We start from the raw sequence: 20,751 nt of genomic DNA on the forward strand, positions 1-20,751 counted from the left end.
AAACATGGTGATGGCAGTATCATGCTGTGGGGATGTTTGTCAGGACTGGGAAACTGGTCAGAGTTGAGGGAAAGATGGATGGTGCCAAATATAGGGATATTCTTGAGCAAAACCTGTACCACTCTGTGATTTCAGGCTAGGACGGATTCACCTTCCATCAGGACAATGATCCCAAACACACTGCTAAAGCAACACTTGAGTGGTTTAAGGGGAAACATGTAAATGTGTTGGAATGGCCTAGTCAAAGCCCAGACCTCAATCCAATAGAAAATCTGTGGTCAGACTTAAAGATTGCTGTGTGCGCCTTGTGGACTTATGTCCCGCACACTGCGCCACGCCTTAAGCTACGCCCCCTCTGTCATTAAACACATCCCCCCTCTGTTTAAACTAGCCATAGTTCGCGCGGACGGCATTAACACGCTCCTTGGTCAGTGCAGACCCAGCGATAGGGAGAGAAGGGAGGGCTGGGGAGGCAGGAAGTTTTTTTTTGAAGCTTCTGCAATTAGGGGTAGAGATTAAGTTGGCCTTGAGTACTATTAAGGGTTAAGTCTCAGCTTTATCGATCTTATTTCAAGGACCGTTTTCTTCACATTCTTTAGTCTGGGGTTTTATGCAAGGGGTGATACGGCTTAATCCGTCAGTTAATCACCTTTGAACCCTTGGGACTTGAACTTAGTTTTGTCAGTGTTACAAAAACAGCCATTTGAACCGATACAGCATATTCCCTTAGTCCTTCTGAGAAGGAAGTTGGTTTTCTTGGTTGCTATATCCTCAGCAAGGAGGGTTTCGGAATTGGCTGCTCTTGTAAAGAGCAATACTTGATTATTCACAAGGACGGAGTGGTGTTGCACCCTCGTCCAGGTCTTCTACCAAAAGTGGTCTCAGGTTTTCACCTGAACCAAGATATTGTCCTGCCATCGGTTTTCCAAAACTGTTCCTGGGAAGACAAGTCGCTACATTTTCTTGATGTAGTAAGCGGTCAAAGTCTATTTTAAAGACTGCTCAGATCCGGAAGACTGATGTCTTGTTTGTACTGCCAGAGGGTCCTAAAAGGACAGGCAGTGTTGAAATCCACTGTCGCTAAGTGGATTCGGCAAGTTATAATTCAGACATGATTTAAGGGGTAAGATTCCACCTTTTCAAGTCAAAGCGCACTCTACCAAAGCAGTTAGTGCGTCACCAGGCCTCAATGGCTCAGATCTGTAAGGCCGCAACTTGGTCTTCAGTACATACATTCACCACGTTTTTATCAGGTGGATGTAAGCAGGCATGAGGATATCGCCTTTGGGCGCAGTGTGCTGCAGGCAGCAGTATAGGTCCTCAAGTCTGGGTGGGTGTCCTACGGGTTGTCTCCCTCCCCTCAAATAGCATTATGGGACGTCCCACATAGTGATTACTATGGTGTTCTGTGTCCCGTGATGTACAATAAAGAAAATAGGATTTTTATAACAGTTTACCTGTAAAATCCTTTTCTTGGAGTGCATCATGGGACAGAGGTCCCGCCCCTCTTTCTGGGGTTTAAGTATATTGCTTTTCTACAAAAACTGAGGTACTCCTGGTAGGAGGAGGGGTTATATAGGGAGTGAACTACCTGTATTGGATATACCAGTGTCCATCACCTGAAGGTGCCTATATACCCACATAATGATTACTATGGTGCTCTGTCCCGTGATTTACTCCAAGAAAAGGATTTTACAGATAAGCTGTTATAAAAATCCTATTTTTCCAGCACTGCCTTAACCCTCTTGGGCATGGAGTTCACCAGAGCTTCACAGGTTGACACTGGAGTCCTCTTCCACTCCTCCATGATGACATCACGTAGCTGGTGGATGTTAAAGACCTTGTGCTCCTCCACTTTTCGCTTGAGGATGCCCCACAGATGCTCAATAGGGTTTAGGTCTGCAGACATGCTTGGCCAATCCATCATCTTCACCCTCTGCTTCTTTAGCAAGGAAGCAGTTGTCTTGGTGTGTTTGGGGTTTATGTTGGAATACTGCCCTGCGGGCCAGTCTCTGAAGGGGGGGGGGATCATGCTGTGCTTCAGTATGTCAGACACGTTGACATTCATGGTTCCCTCACTGTAGCTCCCCAGTGCCGGCAGCACTGATGCAGCCCCAGACCATGACACTACTACCACCACCATGCTTGACTATAAGCAAGACACTTGGTTTTTGTACTCCTCCCCCAGTTGTGTGGGGTTTGTGTGGGTGTTTTTTTTTTTTTTTTTTTTTTTTTTTTTTTTTATAGGCTTCCTTCTGGGATGACAGCCATGCAGACCAATTTGATGCAGTGTGTGGCGTATGTTCTGAGCACTGACATGCTGACACCCCCCCCAACCTCTGCAGCAATGCTGGAAGCACTCCTGCGTCTATTTCCCAAAGACGACCTCTGTATGACGCTGAGCACGTGCACTCAACTGACTATGGCGAGGCCTGTTCTGAGTAGAACCTGTCCTATTAAACTGCTGTATGGTCTTTGCCACCATGCTGCAGCTCAGATTCAGGGTCTTGACAATTTTCTTATAGCCTAGGCCATCTTTATGTAGAGCAACTTTTTTTTTTTTTTTTTTTTTTTTCAGATCCTCAGTTCTTTGCCATGAGTTGAACTTCCAGTGTACACGGGAAGCATCTGTGGGTATCCTCAGTGTAAGAACACAAAATTTAACACGCCTGCTCCCCATTCACATCTGAGACCTTGTAACACTAACCGAGTCACATGACACAATGGGGAGGGGAAAATACATAATTTGGCCCAATTTGGACATTTTTGACTTAGGGGTGTACTCACTTTTGTTGCCAGCGGCTTAGACATTAATGGCTGTGAGTTATTTTGAAATGGCAGCAAATTTACACTGTTATACAAGCTGTACACTCACTACTTTTACTTTGGAGCAAAGTGTAATTTCTTCAGTGTTGTCACATGAAAAGATATACATTTACAAAAATGTAAAGAGTGTACTCACTCTTCTGAGATACTGTAAATCCTGTGGTAGTTGTAGTGATGATGATAAATAGGCTGGCTGCTGTCATCTGTGCAATGACTTCTAGACGCCTACAAGTCCATGTTGATTTCTCACTTTTAATGTTTACCTTTTCTATTTGCTTCCACTATTGGGTGTACTCCAAGCAATGTTCTCAGTGTCACAAGGGTTGGTACGTAATTTTTACCTTCTGCCAAGTTATTGTTGGGACCCAAACTCATGTGATGCACAATTATTCACTTAGAACATCTTGTGCATCTAGGGTAACCTTTATGTAAATAGTACCATTATTTAACCCCTTCAGCTTCAGAAGGTTTTACCCACTTCCTGACCAGGCCATTGTTTGTGTTGCTTTAACCACTTCAGCCCCGGAAGGATTTACCCCCTTCCTGACCAGAGCGTTTTTGCGATTCGCACTGCGTCACTTTAATTGACAATTGCGCGGTCGTGCGATGTGGCTCCGAAACAAAATTGATGTGGGCCCCCCCCCCACAAATAGAGCTTTCTTTTGGTGGTATTTGATCATCTCTGAGATTTTTTTTTTTTTTTTTTTGTGACTGCGAAGTTATGTCAGACATTTTTTACACATTTTTGGGACCATTGTCATTTATACAGCAATCAGTGCTATAAAAATGTACTGATTCCTGTATAAATGACACTGGCAGTGAAGGGGTTAACCACTAGGGGGCAGGGTTAAGTGTCCTAGTGGAGTGATTTCTAACTGTCAGGGGGATGTGTGACGTCACCGATCTCTGCTCCAATGACAGGGAGCAGAGATCGAGTGACACTTGTCACTAGGCAGAACGGGGAGATGCTGTTTACAACGGCATCCCTCTGTTCGTCCTCTCCGTGAGGCAATCGCGGGTATGCCCACGGCGATCGAGTGCGCGGGACCCGCGACCCGACTCACGGAGACTGCAGCAGGCGCGCACACACGGCGGCAAATTCAAAGTAATGTTCAGGTACGTTACTTTGCGCAGCCGTGCCATTCTGCCGACGTAAATGTGCAGGAGCTGGTTAACTGACAATTGCGTGCTGTCGTGTGACGCTGTAACAAAATAAAATTGATGTACTCTGAGCCATGTGGGTCTAATGGGAGTGGTTTCATAATTATCAGTCGGCTGTGGCACCTGCAGAGCTCTGAGGAAATCTGCTGGGCCTGCATCTTTTTTAGATGTTTTCCTATCTCACCAAAAAATGACTTGTTGCAGGGGATGCATGAAATCTGACTTATCTAAAGTTGTGCACACTAAAATCAGGCGAACGTTCGTCCAATTTTTATATTTTATTTATTTTTTCTTTGTCACAGCAAATCGGAACCGATGAATGAAAAGTCTCATACAACAAAGGCCTTTTTGTTTCTGATCATGTGCAGTCTTTATTTTCTTGTACGAAAACAGTACACATTAAACAAATCGTTCGTATTGTTCCCGTACGAGTGTTTGTCCCTGTGAGATTTTTCGTCCGAAATTTTGGAATTGGCTGTTGAAAGTTGTATACATACTATACGAAAACCGTACGAAAATGTTCACCTGATTTTCTTAGTGTGTATGAGCCTTTAGATAGACTTGGTGAGCCAATCGCACAAGCTGGAAATTGTTTCTGGGGTGTGTTCAGTACAGAACTCTAGGTAGTCGTATTGCATTTTCAGAAAAGTACAGCAGCTACAGATAGGAAAGGTAATTTTTAATTACATTAGGACCAGTTGCAATTGTATACGCAATTTTTTTTTTTTTTTTCCCCTCAAAGTGGAGTTACCCTTTTAAGTTACAAGGAATACAGATGACTTCTCATCTGCTCCCTCACCCTTCATCTCGTGTGCAAGCAGAGAGCATAGGGAGTTTTCTGGCAGGTTTAACAGCTCTAAAATGTTTTTAATTATCAAACAGATAACAAAAATACTTTGGAACAAGGTTCTTTACTTGGTGGGGAGTCCATGTGAGTGATTGGCTTTTCGGAGGTGCCTAGACACTATCCTTTTGCACATGTTTTGCGTTTCATTTCTATTGGTATTTTAAAAGTGAAACTTTTTTGATTCAAAAGAATGATTCCAATAAAAAATAAGTACACGTTATTTTGTCCATTGGAGATCAGTGATGGACTGGACCAATATTTGACTTGCTGATCTCTCTCAAGTACCCAAAAAATGAAATTGGCTTCACTTTTTTATACTCATTTTGACAGCACTGATAATTATAAGGGTTAGGGCTCATGCACACGACATTTTACGGGCGTTTGAGGGTTTGTTTCTAGTGTGTGTGAAGACTTGCTGAAGTTCAAACAGAGCATCAGAATGGGGGATTTGGGTGATTTTGAAAGTGGCATGTTTGGTGCCAGACAGGCTGGCCTTAGGCTTCCTGTACTCGGTATGTTTAACCTCTCCTGAACAAATTAATGTGACAGCTAGAATCCAAGGTTTAAAAAACATCTGCATTTAGGAGCGTTTTAAAATGATAAACGCGGCTAAACAAAGTCTGTAAACTTAACGTGAGTTACCGCGTTTAGCAGCGTTTACAAGCTGTTACAGGCATTTGACGTATCAAATGCCTCAACATTGGTCCTGAACGCTTTTGTTTTTTTTCTTGCATTCCAAAAATGCTTCTAAACCCCACTGCCTAGAAAGACCCTGTGTACATGTACTGATAAGATGACATAGAGGAGGAGAAATCGGGAGCAGCTGAGAAATGCCCAACTGCTTCCAAAACATTTACCAGCAGCAGTGTACATGAGGCCTTATAGTATTTCAAAAACTGCTGATCTACTGGGATTTGCATGCACAACCATCTCTAGGGTTTACAGAGAATGATCTGAAAAAGATGCCTTGTTGAGGTCAGGAAATTGGGCAGATTGTTTTGAAATGATAGGAAGGCAACAGTAACTCAACCACTTGTTACAACCAAGGTATGCAAAATACCATGTCTGGACACAAGACATCGAACCTTGAAGCAGATGGGCTACAGCAGCAGAAGTATTATCACAGGGGGGGAAAGGGGGGGAGGGGCATGAGCGGGTGGGTATAGATAATCTGATCAGACCAATGCTGATCAAATCCTGGCCATACACCTGTAAGGGGTAATTGCTGTAACCAAATCAATGGCATATAGAAATAGGGAGGGAACCGGGGAACGGGGAAGGTATACGGTATAGATTACCGGTAGGGAAAAGTGGTTACTTTAGCAATTAATGGTCAGTACATATTAGTTGATAAAAGGTAACAATTTATTAATATTTAGCAAATAAAACACCTGGGTGAGGTGGACATACAATTAAATATTATGGCATTTGTGAGTTGCAAAAACATCCTCAGTGGATGACATAAGGAATAAACCAACACGACAAACAGAACACACAAAACATATAACGGCAAAAACGCTGTCCGGACGGGTTATATGCTGCTCGGTGGCTAATCGGTCAAGTTAAAAATAGCATATGTATGTATTTCCAATTGGAAAATTTAGTAAAGTGCGCCACTGAGAAACATATACATGGAACAAGGAGAGGGGGTAGCGGGGGAAGGAGGGCCCGGACCCAAAGATGAATTGAAAAGTTGTTAGGGCAATTGCTGGCAGATCAGGGTGCTTGAGGGAAGGTAAGCATACTGGTTGCTGAGTGAATAAGGTTGTATAGCGGTATACTGGAATGTTCACCAGTGCATAATGGGCAGTGATGATTCACCATATAGGTAATGGAGCTGGTTATGCACTATAATCAACAAGCTTATTGCTATTGGTGAATTGCTGACAGTAGCTGTGTCAGGTGCTCAAGTGCCATGTAGTACTTACAGGACTTGGCTCGCATAAAGCTGTTCTGTGTCCGCAGCAAGTTTATAGATCATTATTGCTCATACCTTCACCTCCATAGAATTCCCTGAAGGTTGTTGCTCAGGTCTTGCAGGGTCCGGAAGATTATTGAGCCGGTAAGTTAACCGCAGCGGTGATCATCCATAGGGGTGACTGGTCGGGTCACGGGAGAGAACACTCTTGCTACGTGCTAGTAGCTTGTGTAGCTTCAGGTGCCGTCAGCTGGTGCGGTGGGCTGCTTAATACTTCGCCGTTGAGTGATTCCCGACTCTCCGTCCACCCGATAGACAGCGCTGATGCCGGTGATGACGTCAACGCGTTTCGCTGTTGCGTGGTAGCGTAGCTTCTTCCTGGACGTTTGATTGGAGGAGCCAGCACACCTTTTTATTTTTGGCGAACTGGCTTCAGTGTGCCCAATCGGCTCTATGATTGGTTTAGTTCTGTTGCTGTGTGGTAACATATAGCAGAGGCCGTGTGATTCGTTCAATACTTTGCAATTATGAAGTTGTAGTTGCCGCAATCAAGTTTTACGGGCAATATCATCAGTTATAGAGACTTTATGGCAATTATGCATAGTAAATAGTGGTTGTGCAAGAAGGGAAAATACAATAATATACAGTGCATCTTTATAAGTTCGCAACGACACAAGAGGGAAAGAACATTAGGTGAGAACAGGGAGACACGCAAAATTCACGATTTCTTGAAAGTATTTCAAGGGATGCAGCAGAAGACCACACCAGGTGCCACTCCGGTCAGCTAAGAACAGGAAACTGAGGCTACAATTCGCACAGGCTCACCAAAATTGGACAATAGAAGATTGGAAAAACATTGCCTGGTCTGAGTTAACCTTTCAAATGGTAGTCAGTATTTGGTGTAAACATGAAAGCATGGATCCATCCTGCTTGGTATCCACATTTCAGGCTGGTGTGGGGGATATTTTATTGGCACACTTTTGTTTTGATGTGGTTTTTGAATCCCATGACTTATGAAAAACACCAGAAGCATGGCAAAATCACGCTAAAATCTTTTTCCTTAACAAAATGCTGAAAACGCAATGTTCGGCCTATGTTTTGGTGCATCTCTAGTTTAAGCGTACGGCTGCACTTCCCTCTGCAATCAAAAGCCACCCTCACATAGGCATAAACAAAAATATTTGGGCTCAAATGAGTACAGGGAAATCATTGTCATATTTTGAGATGATTTGAGCTTTGTGACATTGCGCATTATCCTGCTGGAAGTGGCCATCACAAGATTTGTACATCATAGTCATAAAGGATGGACAGCCTGTTAAATGATGCTCAATTGGTACTAAGGGGGCCCAAAGTGTGCCAAGAAAATACAGTAAAACCTTGGGTTTTATTTATTTTAATTTTTTTTTTCCTTTTTTAAATCCTGACTCTATTTACGAGCGTTGTCTCACAAGGTGAGCAAGATTCAAGCTTCTGGGGTTTGCAGTACCGCGTGTGTGTGTGTGTGTGTGTGTGTTGCCAGAGACGCTCGATTTCCAGGCGTCTCAGTGTCTCTGGTGTCCCACAACCTCTGGCCACATGCGGTACTGCACACACTAGCAGTGACACGAACGGATTATCTGAGTTTCTATTGATGCCTATGGGGAAACTTGCTTTGATATTCGATTGCTTTGGATTACAAGCATGCTTCTGGAACGAGTTATGCTCGTAGCCCAAGGTACTACTGTATCACACACACACCATTTACACCACCAGCAGCTTGAACCGTACCATCTGAATGTTGCAGCTGAAATCGAGACTCATCAGACCAGGCAAAGTTTTTTTTTTTTTTTTTTTTTTTCCTCAGTTTCCTGTTGGCAGACAGGAGTGACACCCAGTGTGATCTGCTGCTGCTGTAGCCCATCTCCAAGGTTCCATGTGTTGTGCATTCAGAGATCGTATTCTGCATACCTTGGTTGTAACGAGTTAGTTTTTTTTAGTTGCTGTTGCCTTTCGATCATCTCAAACCAGTTTGCCCTTTCTCCTGACATCAACAAGGAATTTTCGTACACACAACTGCCTCACATTATTTATTTATGTTATCCTTCTCTGTAAACCCTAGCGATGGTTGTGCGTGTGAATCCCAGTAGATCAGCAGTTTTTTTAAAATGCCCAGACCACCCTGTCTGGCGCAAATAACCATGCCACGTTCAAAGTCATTAAATTATTCCCCATTCTGATACTCATTTTGAACTTCAAGTCTTCACCACGTCCTAGATGTCTAAATGCATTGAGTTGCTGCCATGTGATTGGCTGATTAGCAATTTGTGTTACCAGGCAATTGAACAGGTGTAGCTAATAAAGTAGCCTGTGTGTATGTATATGTGTGTGTATATATCTATCTCTCATGTGTACACTATATTGCCAAAAGTATTCATGCCTGCCTTTACACGCACATTTAATGGCATCTGAGTTTGCCCAATGTTTGCAGCTATAAAAGCTTCAACTTTTCTAGGAAGACTGTCCACAAGGTTTAGGAGTCTATGGGAATGTTTGAATATTCTTCCAGAAGCACATTTGTGAGTTCTGGCACTGATGTGGGTAAGAATGCCTGGCTTGCAGTCGCCACTCAGTTTCATCCAAAAGGTGTTCTATCGGGTTGAGGTCAAGACTGTGCAGGCCAATCACGTTCATCCACCCCAAACTTGCTCATCCATGTCTTTATGGACCTGGTTTGTGCACTGGTGTGCAGTTGTGTTGGGACAGGAAGAGACCATCCCCAAACTGTTCCTACAAAGTTGGGAGCATTTAATGGTCCAAAATATCTTGGCATGCCAATTCCTTAAGGGTTCCCTTCACTGGAACTAAGGGGCCAAGCCCAACCCCACACCATAATCCCCCCTCCACCAAATGATTTGGACCAGTGCACAAAGCAAGGTCCATAAAGACATGGATGAGTGAGTTTGGGGTAGAGAAAATTGACTGGCCTGCACAGAGTCCTGACCTCAACCCGACAACACCTTTGGGATGAAATTGAGTGAAGACTGCGAACCAGGCCTTCTCGTCCACATCAGTGCCTGACCTGGTTTTAAAAAAAAAAAAAAAAAAAAAAAATTTGGTGAACAGCAATGACTGTAGCACACAGATCACAACTAAAATGTCTGAAGGTTACAACAATTGGTAGGAAGTGTACAGACCCTTGCTTTGACTGACTTCAGCATATCTGAGGCCATAGGGCATCACTAATCTCTCCCACTCCTCTGTAAGTTTTGTTCCAGTCTCCTCCACAGTTCGCTGACTGTAATGGGTTTCTTGGCCATAACTTTGTCACCAAGGATTTTCCAGTGGCTTTCTTCTGGGTTTAGATTGGCACTCTGGGCTGGCCATTTCATTATTTAAATTGGGGGGGGGGGGGGGGGGGGGATGGTGTCAACCAATTGTCAAAGCGGCTGATTTCTCTTTTTTTTTTTTTTTTTTTTTTTTTTTTTTTTTTTTTTTGCCAATATTCAAGAATTTCCGAAATCTATCATTCAGAAACGTACTGATGGTCACCGCGGCAGGGGAAGAATATCTTTTTTTGGGCCTACTGTCTTCATCCTAGGTAGAAGAAACCAAGACTCAGTTTGCAGTGCACTGACTGCAGGCCCAGTCTGTGCACTAGACCTGCAAATGTTCTGAGTCCTGGTTTCTTCTATCTGGATAGGGCAAAGGCTGCTGCCTCCCTCGCCTCCACCGTACATGCCACGGAATGGCGGAACTGGACCAGAGGACGCACCACTCGGCAAGGCTAGGGTGAAGCAACCGCCCACGCACAGCAGGGTGCACCGTGCCAGACAGTTGTTTTTTTTTTTTTTTACCTCATCTGTAAGACTTTCAAGTTTCAACGCAGATGGATGCAGAGAGGGAAAAAGTGTCATCTGGGACTATTTCTCGTCTCAATCATCCCTAGCAAAAGCAGCAGTGTGCAACACATGCTCAAACAAGGTGAGCATGAGATCGGCAACTACAGAAACCAAAAATGCATCAATTTTTGGGCCCATTTAAGAGTTCATCATGTTGAATTGTATAATAAAGCACAGAGAAGTCACGAAGTGAAATACCACTAGCCCAGACCACAAAAGATATACTTCAGAAAAAAGCTGTGGCTAAATTTTGGGTGGAAGGTTCCAACTGCTGGACAGCAATCAGATGGTAGTTACTGATGGGGGCCCAATGCACATGGCTGGTGGGCACGATCGCCGCCGGCCACGTGCGATTGTGTATGTAAACACACAAAACCCTGTGCTGTCAGAGGAGCCATATTGTTTGTTCCTAATAAGTAGGAAAAACTGTTTCCTCTCATCAGTCCTATCCCCATACAGTTAGAACAGACAGAGGGAACACACAACCCCTTGATCGCTCCCTAGTGTTAACCCCTTCCCTGTTGGTGACATTTACACAGTAATCAGTGCATTTTTATAGCATTGATCGCTGCATAAATGCCACTGGTACCAAACGTGTCAAGTGTCCGTCGCAGTACCGCTAAAAATCGCAGATCACCTAGTAAAAAAAAATAAAAATGCCATAAATCTTTCCCATAGTTTGCAGACGCTATAACTTTTGCGCAAACGAATCAATTGCTTATTTCAAAAAAAAAGTAGAATATATATATTGGCCTAAACTGATGCATTTTTTTTATCATTATTATTTTTTTTTTTTTTTAAATTTGTCTTAAAGTGTTATCGGTGCAACCCTAGTCATCATGTGCTTTTAGGTATTCTGACTTTTGTTTGTTTAAAACATGATTTTGTGTGTGATATCCACGCCTGGTCAGAGTTGCTGACCACAATTTGTTTTGTTTCCTTTAACAAAGAAACTGGATATAGTCCAGACAGGGACAAGAGCTTTATATAAACAAAGCTCCTTTCATATTTCAGGCTGTGTGGCACTTGAATAGCAATGGCTATCAAGTTTATTCTTCAAGCTGAAGTCCTTGTTTGCAGTGGGGCTGTGCTGGCACTGCAAGGGTTAGCTGCTCATTTATGCATTAGGGGCTGGGTGAAGGAGTTTGTTTCCTGGTCCTCTGCTTTTTGCAGACTGGCTAGACCAATTCCTGCAACCTTTTTTTTTCTTGTGCTACAGTGGTCTAAGGCCCCCTGCATTGGATGCTGAGGGGAGTGGAGGAGCCAATAAGTAAAGGTGCTTTTCACATCCTTTGCAGGACAGGAGTTTATTATTCACCAATTGATATGCATGGTTTATTGCTGTACAGCTTTCCCCTGTTTTTAACCACTTCAATACCGGGCATTTTCACCCTCTTCCTGCTCAGGCCAATTTTCAGCTTCCAGCGCCATAACCTTTTGAATGACAATTGCGTGGTCATGCAACACTGTAACCATATGAAATTTTGATAATTTTTTTTCCCCCACAAATAGAGCTTTCTTTTGGTGGTATTTGATCACCTGTACTTTTTTTTTTTTTGTAAAAAAAAAAAAAAAAAAAAAAAAATCCCAATAAGCGTATATTGATTGGTTTGCGCATAAGTTATAGCACCTACAAAATAGGGGCTAGATTTTTTTTTTTTTTTTTTTTTTTTTTTTTTTTTTTTTTTTTTTTTAGTAATGGCGATCTGCGATTTTTGTCAGGACTGCGATATTGCAGCGGACAGATTGGACACTTTTGACACCATTTTGGAACCATTGACATTTTATACAGCGATCAGTGCTATAAAAATGCACTGATTACTGTATAAATGTCACTGGCAGGGAAGGGGGTTAACACCAGGGGGGCGATCAAGGGGTTAAATGTTACCTAGGGAGTGATTCTAACGGGGGGGAACTGACTGGGGGAGGTGACCGATCGGTGTTCTTGTATACGAGGAACACACAATCTGTCTCCTCTCTTTCCACTTATATGCAGCACTGGATGGCACTGTTCGGTAGCACTGATGGGCACACTTCCCTATTGGGCATCCCTGGTGGTGCTCGGTGGGAATCCCTGGTGGGGCTGCACTGATAATGAAGTGCAGACCCCCCCCCCCCCTGTCAGCAGAGCAACCGATTGGTTCTCCTCTACTCAGGCCTCTCAGCGCGAGTGGCGGAAAAGCCGATATACGGCTCTTCCTGTTTTAAGCTGTGACTGGACACAGCTGATCACGTGGTAAAGGGCTTCCATCAAGCGCTTTACCTCGATCAGAGATAGTGTGTCAGACTGACGCACCACTGATCACTGCGCGCCCCCGTGGCTTGTCCTGCTAGACGTTATGACGTTCAGTCAGGATAACTGAACCACTTTGTGCACGTCTGAAAACTGAAATACTGTTTCTGTGATTTACTGCACTCTGCATATAATTTAATTTTGTATTGAAAAACCTAGCCAGAAAATATATTTAATTTTTTGTTAGAGCTCTACAGTGAATTAGTAAATGGTTTGTGCAGCACAGAGTGCTAGGTGTTTCAGTCTTAGTATTAAACTAATTTGCTATAATTTTGTTTTATTCTCTGCCTGGGCTGGCCTCTCAGCATTAGTGGAGCAAAAAAAGCTTTTCTTACCCTGCAAGGCAATGTTGTCAGCATGTGCTAGTATGCATTGCATACTAGCACATTATGTTAAACTCCTTAAAACAAATCAACGTCTAATGTCAACACTACAAGATGCTCCCGTCTTGCTTTTGGGTTCACGGACTCCAGTTCTATGACCAGCCGGAGCCACAATGGCATCACTCCTGCGCATGCGCTTGGGATCTGCAGTTTACGGCACAGGGCTATGAAGAGAGGGCACGGGTGGCTGAGCGCATGTGCCAGTGATATCAATGGCTGCATGTACAGTAAATATCTCCTAAATGGTGCCTGTTTTTAGGAAATATTTACACTACCTATAGGTAAGCCTTATTATAGGCTTACCTATAGGTAAAAGATTGTAATGGAAGTTTACTTCCACTTTAAGGTACGTAAGTTAGATTTGAAAGGAAAAAAGGCCTTGCCATGCATATAGGGAGCGAAGCCTCTTATTACTTTACAGTATATCCATTTAAATTTCCTTTTTTAATGTCCACTTTCCTTTTATTCTGTGACCAAGTATACGTGCTGGTGATGGGTAGAGTGGGGTGCTAGCTACATCCATGCAGATTCTTTTCACCTATTAAAGGACTGGTTTTTAAAGGTTTTGTTGCCAACCACCAGTCAATTTCTGAGAGTGAGCTTCTACATATGTAGAACAAATCGCAGTTGTGTAAAAACTTTGACCAAAAAGCCTGTTATTCAGGGACTTCTGTCAAAGATCCAGTTCATAATAGCTTTTAAAGCTGAGTTCCACCCAAAAGTGGAATTTCCGCTCGTTGTTCCCCCCCCCCCCCCCCCAATATGTGCAGCTGCTGGCTTTTAATTTTTGCAGCAGTGGGTGGAACAGGTGTGAGTATTAGGTAAGATTCCTTCATTTTTAGAGTTTAGAGAGAAAGTAAAGGCTGCTATTGGCTACTGTGACCTGCTGCACCACGACTTGTTTTATTTAATGCTTTTATATTTTTATCACTTCCTTTAGGGACCAGGATCATTTATGATCGTAAGTTTCTTTTGGACCGTCGCAATTCTCCCTTGGCTCAGACCCCTCCTCGTCGCTTGCCGGATATTCCTGGAGTTACCAGCCCTAATACTGCTGTCGAATCCCCCAAAGTAGAAACAAATAATTTGAACAACCATGACAGGAAGACCGCTATTGGTAAGATGTACTCGTGTGTGTGTGTGTGTGTGTTTGTTTTTTTTTCTCGATTTACAATCCAGTGACGCATTCTAGAAGTATCTGGCAATCAAGGTGCTAAAGTAGCTAATGGGTGACTGACATTTGATATGTTGCCATCCCTGCAAAAAACAACTTTAGGCCCCTTTCACACACGCCGATAGTTCAGATCCGCCTGTCAGTTTTTTCAGGCGTATCTGTACGGTCACTCCATACAGCTCTTTGGGTCGTCGGGTGTCAGCGGTGACATGTCTGCTGACATTCGCTCTACAAAATCCAGACGGATGGATGTCCTATTATCCATCTGTCTGGCGGATTGGATGAAAACTGACAGGCGGTCCATAATCATCCGATTTTACCCCCCCCATAGGGGAGAGCAGTCTCTCTGACAGGTCTGTCCCTGCACAGTGTGCAGAGACTGACTTGTCATCCACTGGCTCAACAGGGATCAATGGAGCAATCCTCGTGGAGCAAGCGGAGTAGTAAAAACGGACAGCCCTGTGTGAAAGGGGCCTTTTTCTTTTTATTAGTGTCCAATAAAGTAACCAAGAATGTGCTGGTTTTGGTCCCCACAAGACCCTTGACCCAACATACAAAAAAGTGCCCATTAACTAAACTAATCACTAGCCTAACAACTTAACTTAAATGGCCAGTTCACACCACATGCAATCCAGTGTGTATTTTTATTCATTTTGTTTTCTGCATCAAATGCATTGAAAGTAGGTTCAATGGCATAGTTCACAGCAGTGCTTGCAGTTCCAGAAAAAAGTATAATGCTGCTCTCGGCCCTGCCCTGTTGCAGATGAGGTCAAGACGAGAGAGGTCACGGCATTGATATTTTAAGCCATTGTGAGAACAGCTACAGGATTTGGTTATCAACTATTGGGAGCTTGCACCACATCATTGTGAGACATTTGTTGGGACTATCCACAAGTATGCTTGTCTGACTGCAAGCCTATTAATGTAAGAAGGCATTTTTCATATCCTTGCCTAATCTCCTTCCTTATGATTTTTTTTTTTTTTTCTCTCCTCTAGGTGATGACGCTCAGTTTGAAATGGACATCTAATCTCCAGGATGCCTGTCAAGCACGCTCACTTGTGCGCACCTGGCTTGGCAAATAGGATCGTGTAATGAGAAAGGCGCACTTGCGTAGAAACCTGCCCTTCCTGGTGCCAAAGGTCAACGCAACTAGGCTCCTTCCTTTTTTTTTTTTTCTTTTTTTTCCCCTTTCTCTTTATTTCTCCCCCATGATTAATCCCACCCCAATCACAATGTGGAGGTGGTGAAAGGACTTGTAACTGATTTTCAATGGCTTGATGTTGGCAAACGGGAATTAAGTTTGCCAATTTTTGTACTGTAGTTCTGCAAATGCTTGTGAATGATGGGTGGCAGAAATGGAAATTGTCCTTTTTTTTTTTTTTTTTTTTTTTTTTTTTCCTTTTGCCGTTTAAAAAAAAAATGGTAGGATTTAAGTTGCTATGTACCTCACCAAACATGTCTGGGTACAAAAAAAACCTTGCCTTGTCCTTCGCCACTCCTTTTTGTTAGCACTTGGCTTTTTGTATTAAGCCCCCTAAAATAAGCACTTCATATTTTTTTTTTTTTTTTTTTTTTCTGATACATTAACAAGGCCCATAATAAACATGCCATGGGCATGCTGCCTGTCTCAAAAAGTGCATTATTTTGGGTGATTTTGTTTTTTTTCCTCCCAAGGGTCAGTCAGTCTGTACTTATGGGAGAATATGAGCTTAATTTTGTGTTCATAGCAGTCAAAGATTTTGGGCCTAATCCCCCCCCCCCCCCCTCCAATATTGGGTCCTGTTTAGCCTGTCAGTCACGTGAGGACAAGGAAGTGGCTAAAACTGTTTTTCCTTCCCAGAAACCTGGTTAAATGTATCAGTGGTGTGCTGTTTTTGGCACACGTCATTTCATCCATGTACTTCTGGGTCATTCATGAGCTTTTGGTGTGGCACCACTGAAGGTGTCTCTTCAGTTTGCATTTATAAAGAATATGCTGTTTTGTGTCCCCCCCCCCCCCCCCCCTCACAAAATAGTATTAAAGCTGTAACCAAAAAATGCATGACCCAGAAAAAGCATGACTTTGTTTTTCACAATATTCAGTCTGTATATACATGTTTGGCTTGAATTGTCCACATTTTCTTTTCATATATAGAGCAGCAGTAAAGAGAAAATATTTTGTCCAAACCTAATCAAAATTGGCCTGGAATATCAATTTGTTGCTAATAGTTTGCGTTTTTTTTTTTTCTGGATTGTGTATATATATATATATATATATATATATATATATATATATATATATATATATATATATATATATATATATATATATATTCAGCATTATACAATCCTAAATGGTGGACAATCTTAATGTGATGCTGACAACTGATTAGGGGTTCCTTTTTCAGATACCTTCTGTTCTGCTTTCCCTATTCAATATGCTGTTCAACTCCATTCTTCTCTCAATTGTATGGAGCAAATCTTTTCATGGGACATTTTAAACTAAGGTGAACTTATGACAAAAAAAGTTTAAAAACATTAAAACACAACCAAACAATGTCTGATTTATTTAGCTTGGTTTGCTTATTTTATTTTTTCTACTGTACATTCAAGATATTTCACCATGAATTTAAGTATCTTTATGTGCTAAGTGTAGCTATTTAATTTTTTTTTTCTCTTAATGTGAATGATGAATTAACTGCTGTCAGGAGATGTTTATCACTTTAGCGTTTGTGTACTTGAGTATGCAAACCTGCATATGCCTATAGACTGCTGAGGGAAAGAATTAGGGCAATTCCCATTTCTTCCAGTGCAGATGTTGAGGAGAATTTATTGGGCTCCGACTTATTTTTGTGCTGGTCAGCCACGTCTCGTTTTACAGGGACACACACACACACACACACACACACACACACACACACACACACACACACACACCTAAATTTTTTCATCAATGTGTTTAAAATCTTAAACTTGTCAGAACAAATGCTATCTGGGAAGGAAAAGTGTTATACATCACTAGTGCAGAAATTCCATCTTCAGCCTTGCACATAGAATGTTTTGTTTGACTTCTTGTAAGTATTGGTAGCAAAGGTGTGAAGGGCTGCATATGTTTGGCTCAGTGAAAACAAAACCATGTAATTAAAGACTAATCTGTTAACTGATCAGTGGAATGTGAGGTAACAACCTGCCCTTCTGTACCCTTTCCCACCAGAAACTCATTAAAGTCACAGCTCCTGCAATCCAGGGCCTCTTGGTGTTCTCTGGCTTGAGTATCAGACTTCATATGGCCTTTTCTGATGTTTTTTGGAGCCAGTGGACTTTATTTAAAGCTCAAGTCCTGGCAGTAATATACAGTTGCAGTGGTGCCCCTACTGGTGCTGTCCTCAAATTTAGGAGTTCCTCCATCTGTGTGCCGGATTCCACCCCCCCCCAAGCTTCTTCTTTAAGGTACTCGGGCCAGAGCCTGAATAGTGCAGGACCAGATATGCTGCATTGTGAGAATGCAGATGGCCTGACCACAACCTGGAGCATTGAGAAGAGTGCGGTGGCTAGGGGAGTGAGGAATAAGGAAAGTATTACAGCATTTTCCTCTAACACCTAGAATTTAAGCATCTGACCACCCACTCCAGTTTAAGTAGGATACTGCGGTGCATGTTTGCACATTACTCACCTTACCCAATTCACTTAAGTGCTTAATGGAACCTTCCTTTAGGCAGTACCTTTTTTGAATATGCGATTTAAAGAATTTATTGAAAAAAAAATCTACTTACTCTGATGGTAACAGATTAGATTGTTATACAGCAAAAGTCCTAAAACAAGACACAATAGTTTGGACTAAGGGAAATTAATGAAGGCACACTTTTAGATTGCTTTCATGTTGTACCAAATTTCTTTAGCTTGTAGGATACAAAATGTATATAGTGTGAAAACCTGAACACAACAAAAAAGGGCGATAAATGGGGTGAGAAGGTGCTAATGACAGTACCTTTTTTGTTTTTTTGTTTTGCTTTGGGTGACTATGAGACAAATATCTAAATTTTTTAGATTGTGTGCCCCTGTATGCCATCACAAGCCTAAGGCTGACTGCAAATGTTCAGACCTTATGCAGATTTGTTTGCAAAACTCAGGTATATCAAAAAAGAAAACCGAGAAACTTGCTTTGCTTTCACGCAGGTCAGCCAGACCATTTTAAAAATTCTTGTATATAGTTGCTTGAAACTTATACAGTGTACAGAATTTTACACACTTGTGAAGAACTGTAAAACTGCATCATTAATACTTTTTGTTGACAGATTGAATTTGTATGAAAAAAAAACATGCAAGCTGCATTACTGGGGTGATTACTTTCTTCACATTTTAGTTTTTGGTGACCAATTTAATGGGGTAGTCAACCTTTTTAAAATGGTGTTTAGAGGTAGCATTGGAGTTCCAGGCTAAACCTTAACCTTAATTCATATTAAAAGTGCTCCCTCCAACACCTGTGTGTGTGTGTATGTGTATATATATATATATATATATATATATATATATGCCTCTTTTCAGATGCCAGAGTCACGTGCTTTCCCCTGTGCCATCCAGTTGTGGCTGCTGGGCAGAGGAAACCCTGGAGCGGTGATGAAACCCAGAGCTGCCCATCTGCTGTCTGTGCTCATTCCTCTCTACTGCAGCCATTGCTTGCTGACACGGGAAATGGATCCTGTGGCTGCAGCAGCCTGAAAATAAGCAAGTGTGTATATATTTTTATTACACAGGTTAGTCAGCATAGGTGTTAAGGGGGGAGGGAGCACTTGGTTAGGTTAAAGTGGAATTCTGGGGTAAACCTATTTTCTAACAGGCTCCAAAATGTTGAATTTGAACCTCTAGATTTTTTAGGGCTCTTTCATACTGATGTGCTTTTGCTGCATTCCCATTGACTTACAAGACAAAAGGTGCTTTTTTTTTTTGGGTGTGCTTTTTAAAAACTGCTGAAGATGCAGGTTAAAAAGTGGTGCATCTGCAGTGGCAGCAGTCCCATAGGATCTAATGGGGAATGAATTTCATGTGCTTTTTTTGCCCTGTAAAAGCACACCAGTGTGGATGGGGCCTTATTCGGTGCAACTATCAAGCCAGGCTTGAGCAGTGTTCAGTGAACAGCTTGAAACTACTGTAAGAGTGGCTACTCTGCAGTAAATGAGATCTAAAAGAATTGGCTGATGAATAAAACCTTCACCTGCCAAACACTTGAACATCTGTTCTGAGAGGCTTTAGCTACTATAGAAATGTAACAACCAGTTGTGTTTATTTCTACACATTTGCAACTGCTTATTTCATCAAAGGGCCAAGTTAAAGCGGAGTTACACCCAAAAGTGGAACTTCCCCTTGTACTCTCCGCCCCCCTCTGCTGCCACATTTGGCACCTTTTCACCAAATGTGGCACTGATATGCTTTCCCACTTCCGGGAGCCTCAGCCGCGGGTATTGATGTCACTGCTGGGGCTCCCTCCTCCCCCTGTTAGCGGGCCAGTAGGAGAGAGGAGCCTCGTGCAGTGGGGTTCCTGGTATGCTACTTGCAATGGAGGCGGCATGCACCCGACAGCTGATGGAAACATCAGCTGCGGTGCTGACATTGCTGGACTCCAGGACAGGTAAGTGTGCGATTTATTAAGTCAGCAGGTGCAGCTGCTGTCTTTTTTTTTTCATTTTTGCAGCAGTGGGTAGACCTTTGCTTTAAATATTTAAAAAAAAAAAAAAAAACTATTCAACTAGCCTTTTGGAGGTAGACATCCCATTAAAGCACCTGTCAAGCAGAGGAGGCCATTTTGTGTGAACTGAACAAATATTCCTATGTATGCAGCTATGGATTCAATAGGGAACCAGTGGAATCACTGTTAGTAAAAGGTGTAATTTAGCCGCCTGCTGGTAATGGTGCAAGGTTTTTCGATTTTTTGCAGTTAGCAAAATAGCCTGCAGGGGTCAGCAAGTATACATGATAAATGCTTTCTTTGTATGAGAATCCAGTGAGCACTTCTTTGCTGAATTGACCTTTACCACCAAACCTTGTAAATTAAAAAAAATATCATCGGGATTATTCTGAAACCGTGTTGTGTCTTTTGTTTTACATCTGATACTTTTGTGTGCATTCTATTTGTAAAGGTTTTATGTGCTTCCTACCATTGAAGATGTATGTCTAATGGTAAAGAGGCATTTTTCTTTCTGTTGCAATTTAATTAAATGATGATGAAATTCAAGAGCAAAAATTTACTATATTGCAGCTTGTGGCTCCTGTGTTTTTTCTGGCTAAACATTCAGC

The 20,751-nt window shown here is 42.3% G+C and overlaps 1 protein-coding gene across 2 annotated transcripts in view; it reads left to right on the top strand.

Annotated features, from left to right (window-relative positions):
• EIF4EBP2 (eukaryotic translation initiation factor 4E binding protein 2) overlaps positions 1-20,537 on the top strand; it is a 33,329-nt gene extending 12,792 nt beyond the window's left edge. For both annotated transcript variants that reach the window (XM_073596573.1, XM_073596574.1), the window contains exons 2-3: positions 14,247-14,423; positions 15,477-20,537. In XM_073596573.1, coding sequence (XP_073452674.1) covers positions 14,247-14,423; positions 15,477-15,508 — 209 coding nt within the window. In that variant the 3' untranslated portion in view covers positions 15,509-20,537. The remainder of the gene's footprint in view (positions 1-14,246; positions 14,424-15,476) is intronic.
• Positions 20,538-20,751: the final 214 nt, after the last annotated feature.

The sequence above is a fragment of the Aquarana catesbeiana genome, linkage group LG08, assembly GCF_042186555.1.
Source record: "Aquarana catesbeiana isolate 2022-GZ linkage group LG08, ASM4218655v1, whole genome shotgun sequence".
NCBI classification, from domain to species: Eukaryota; Metazoa; Chordata; class Amphibia; order Anura; family Ranidae; genus Aquarana; species Aquarana catesbeiana.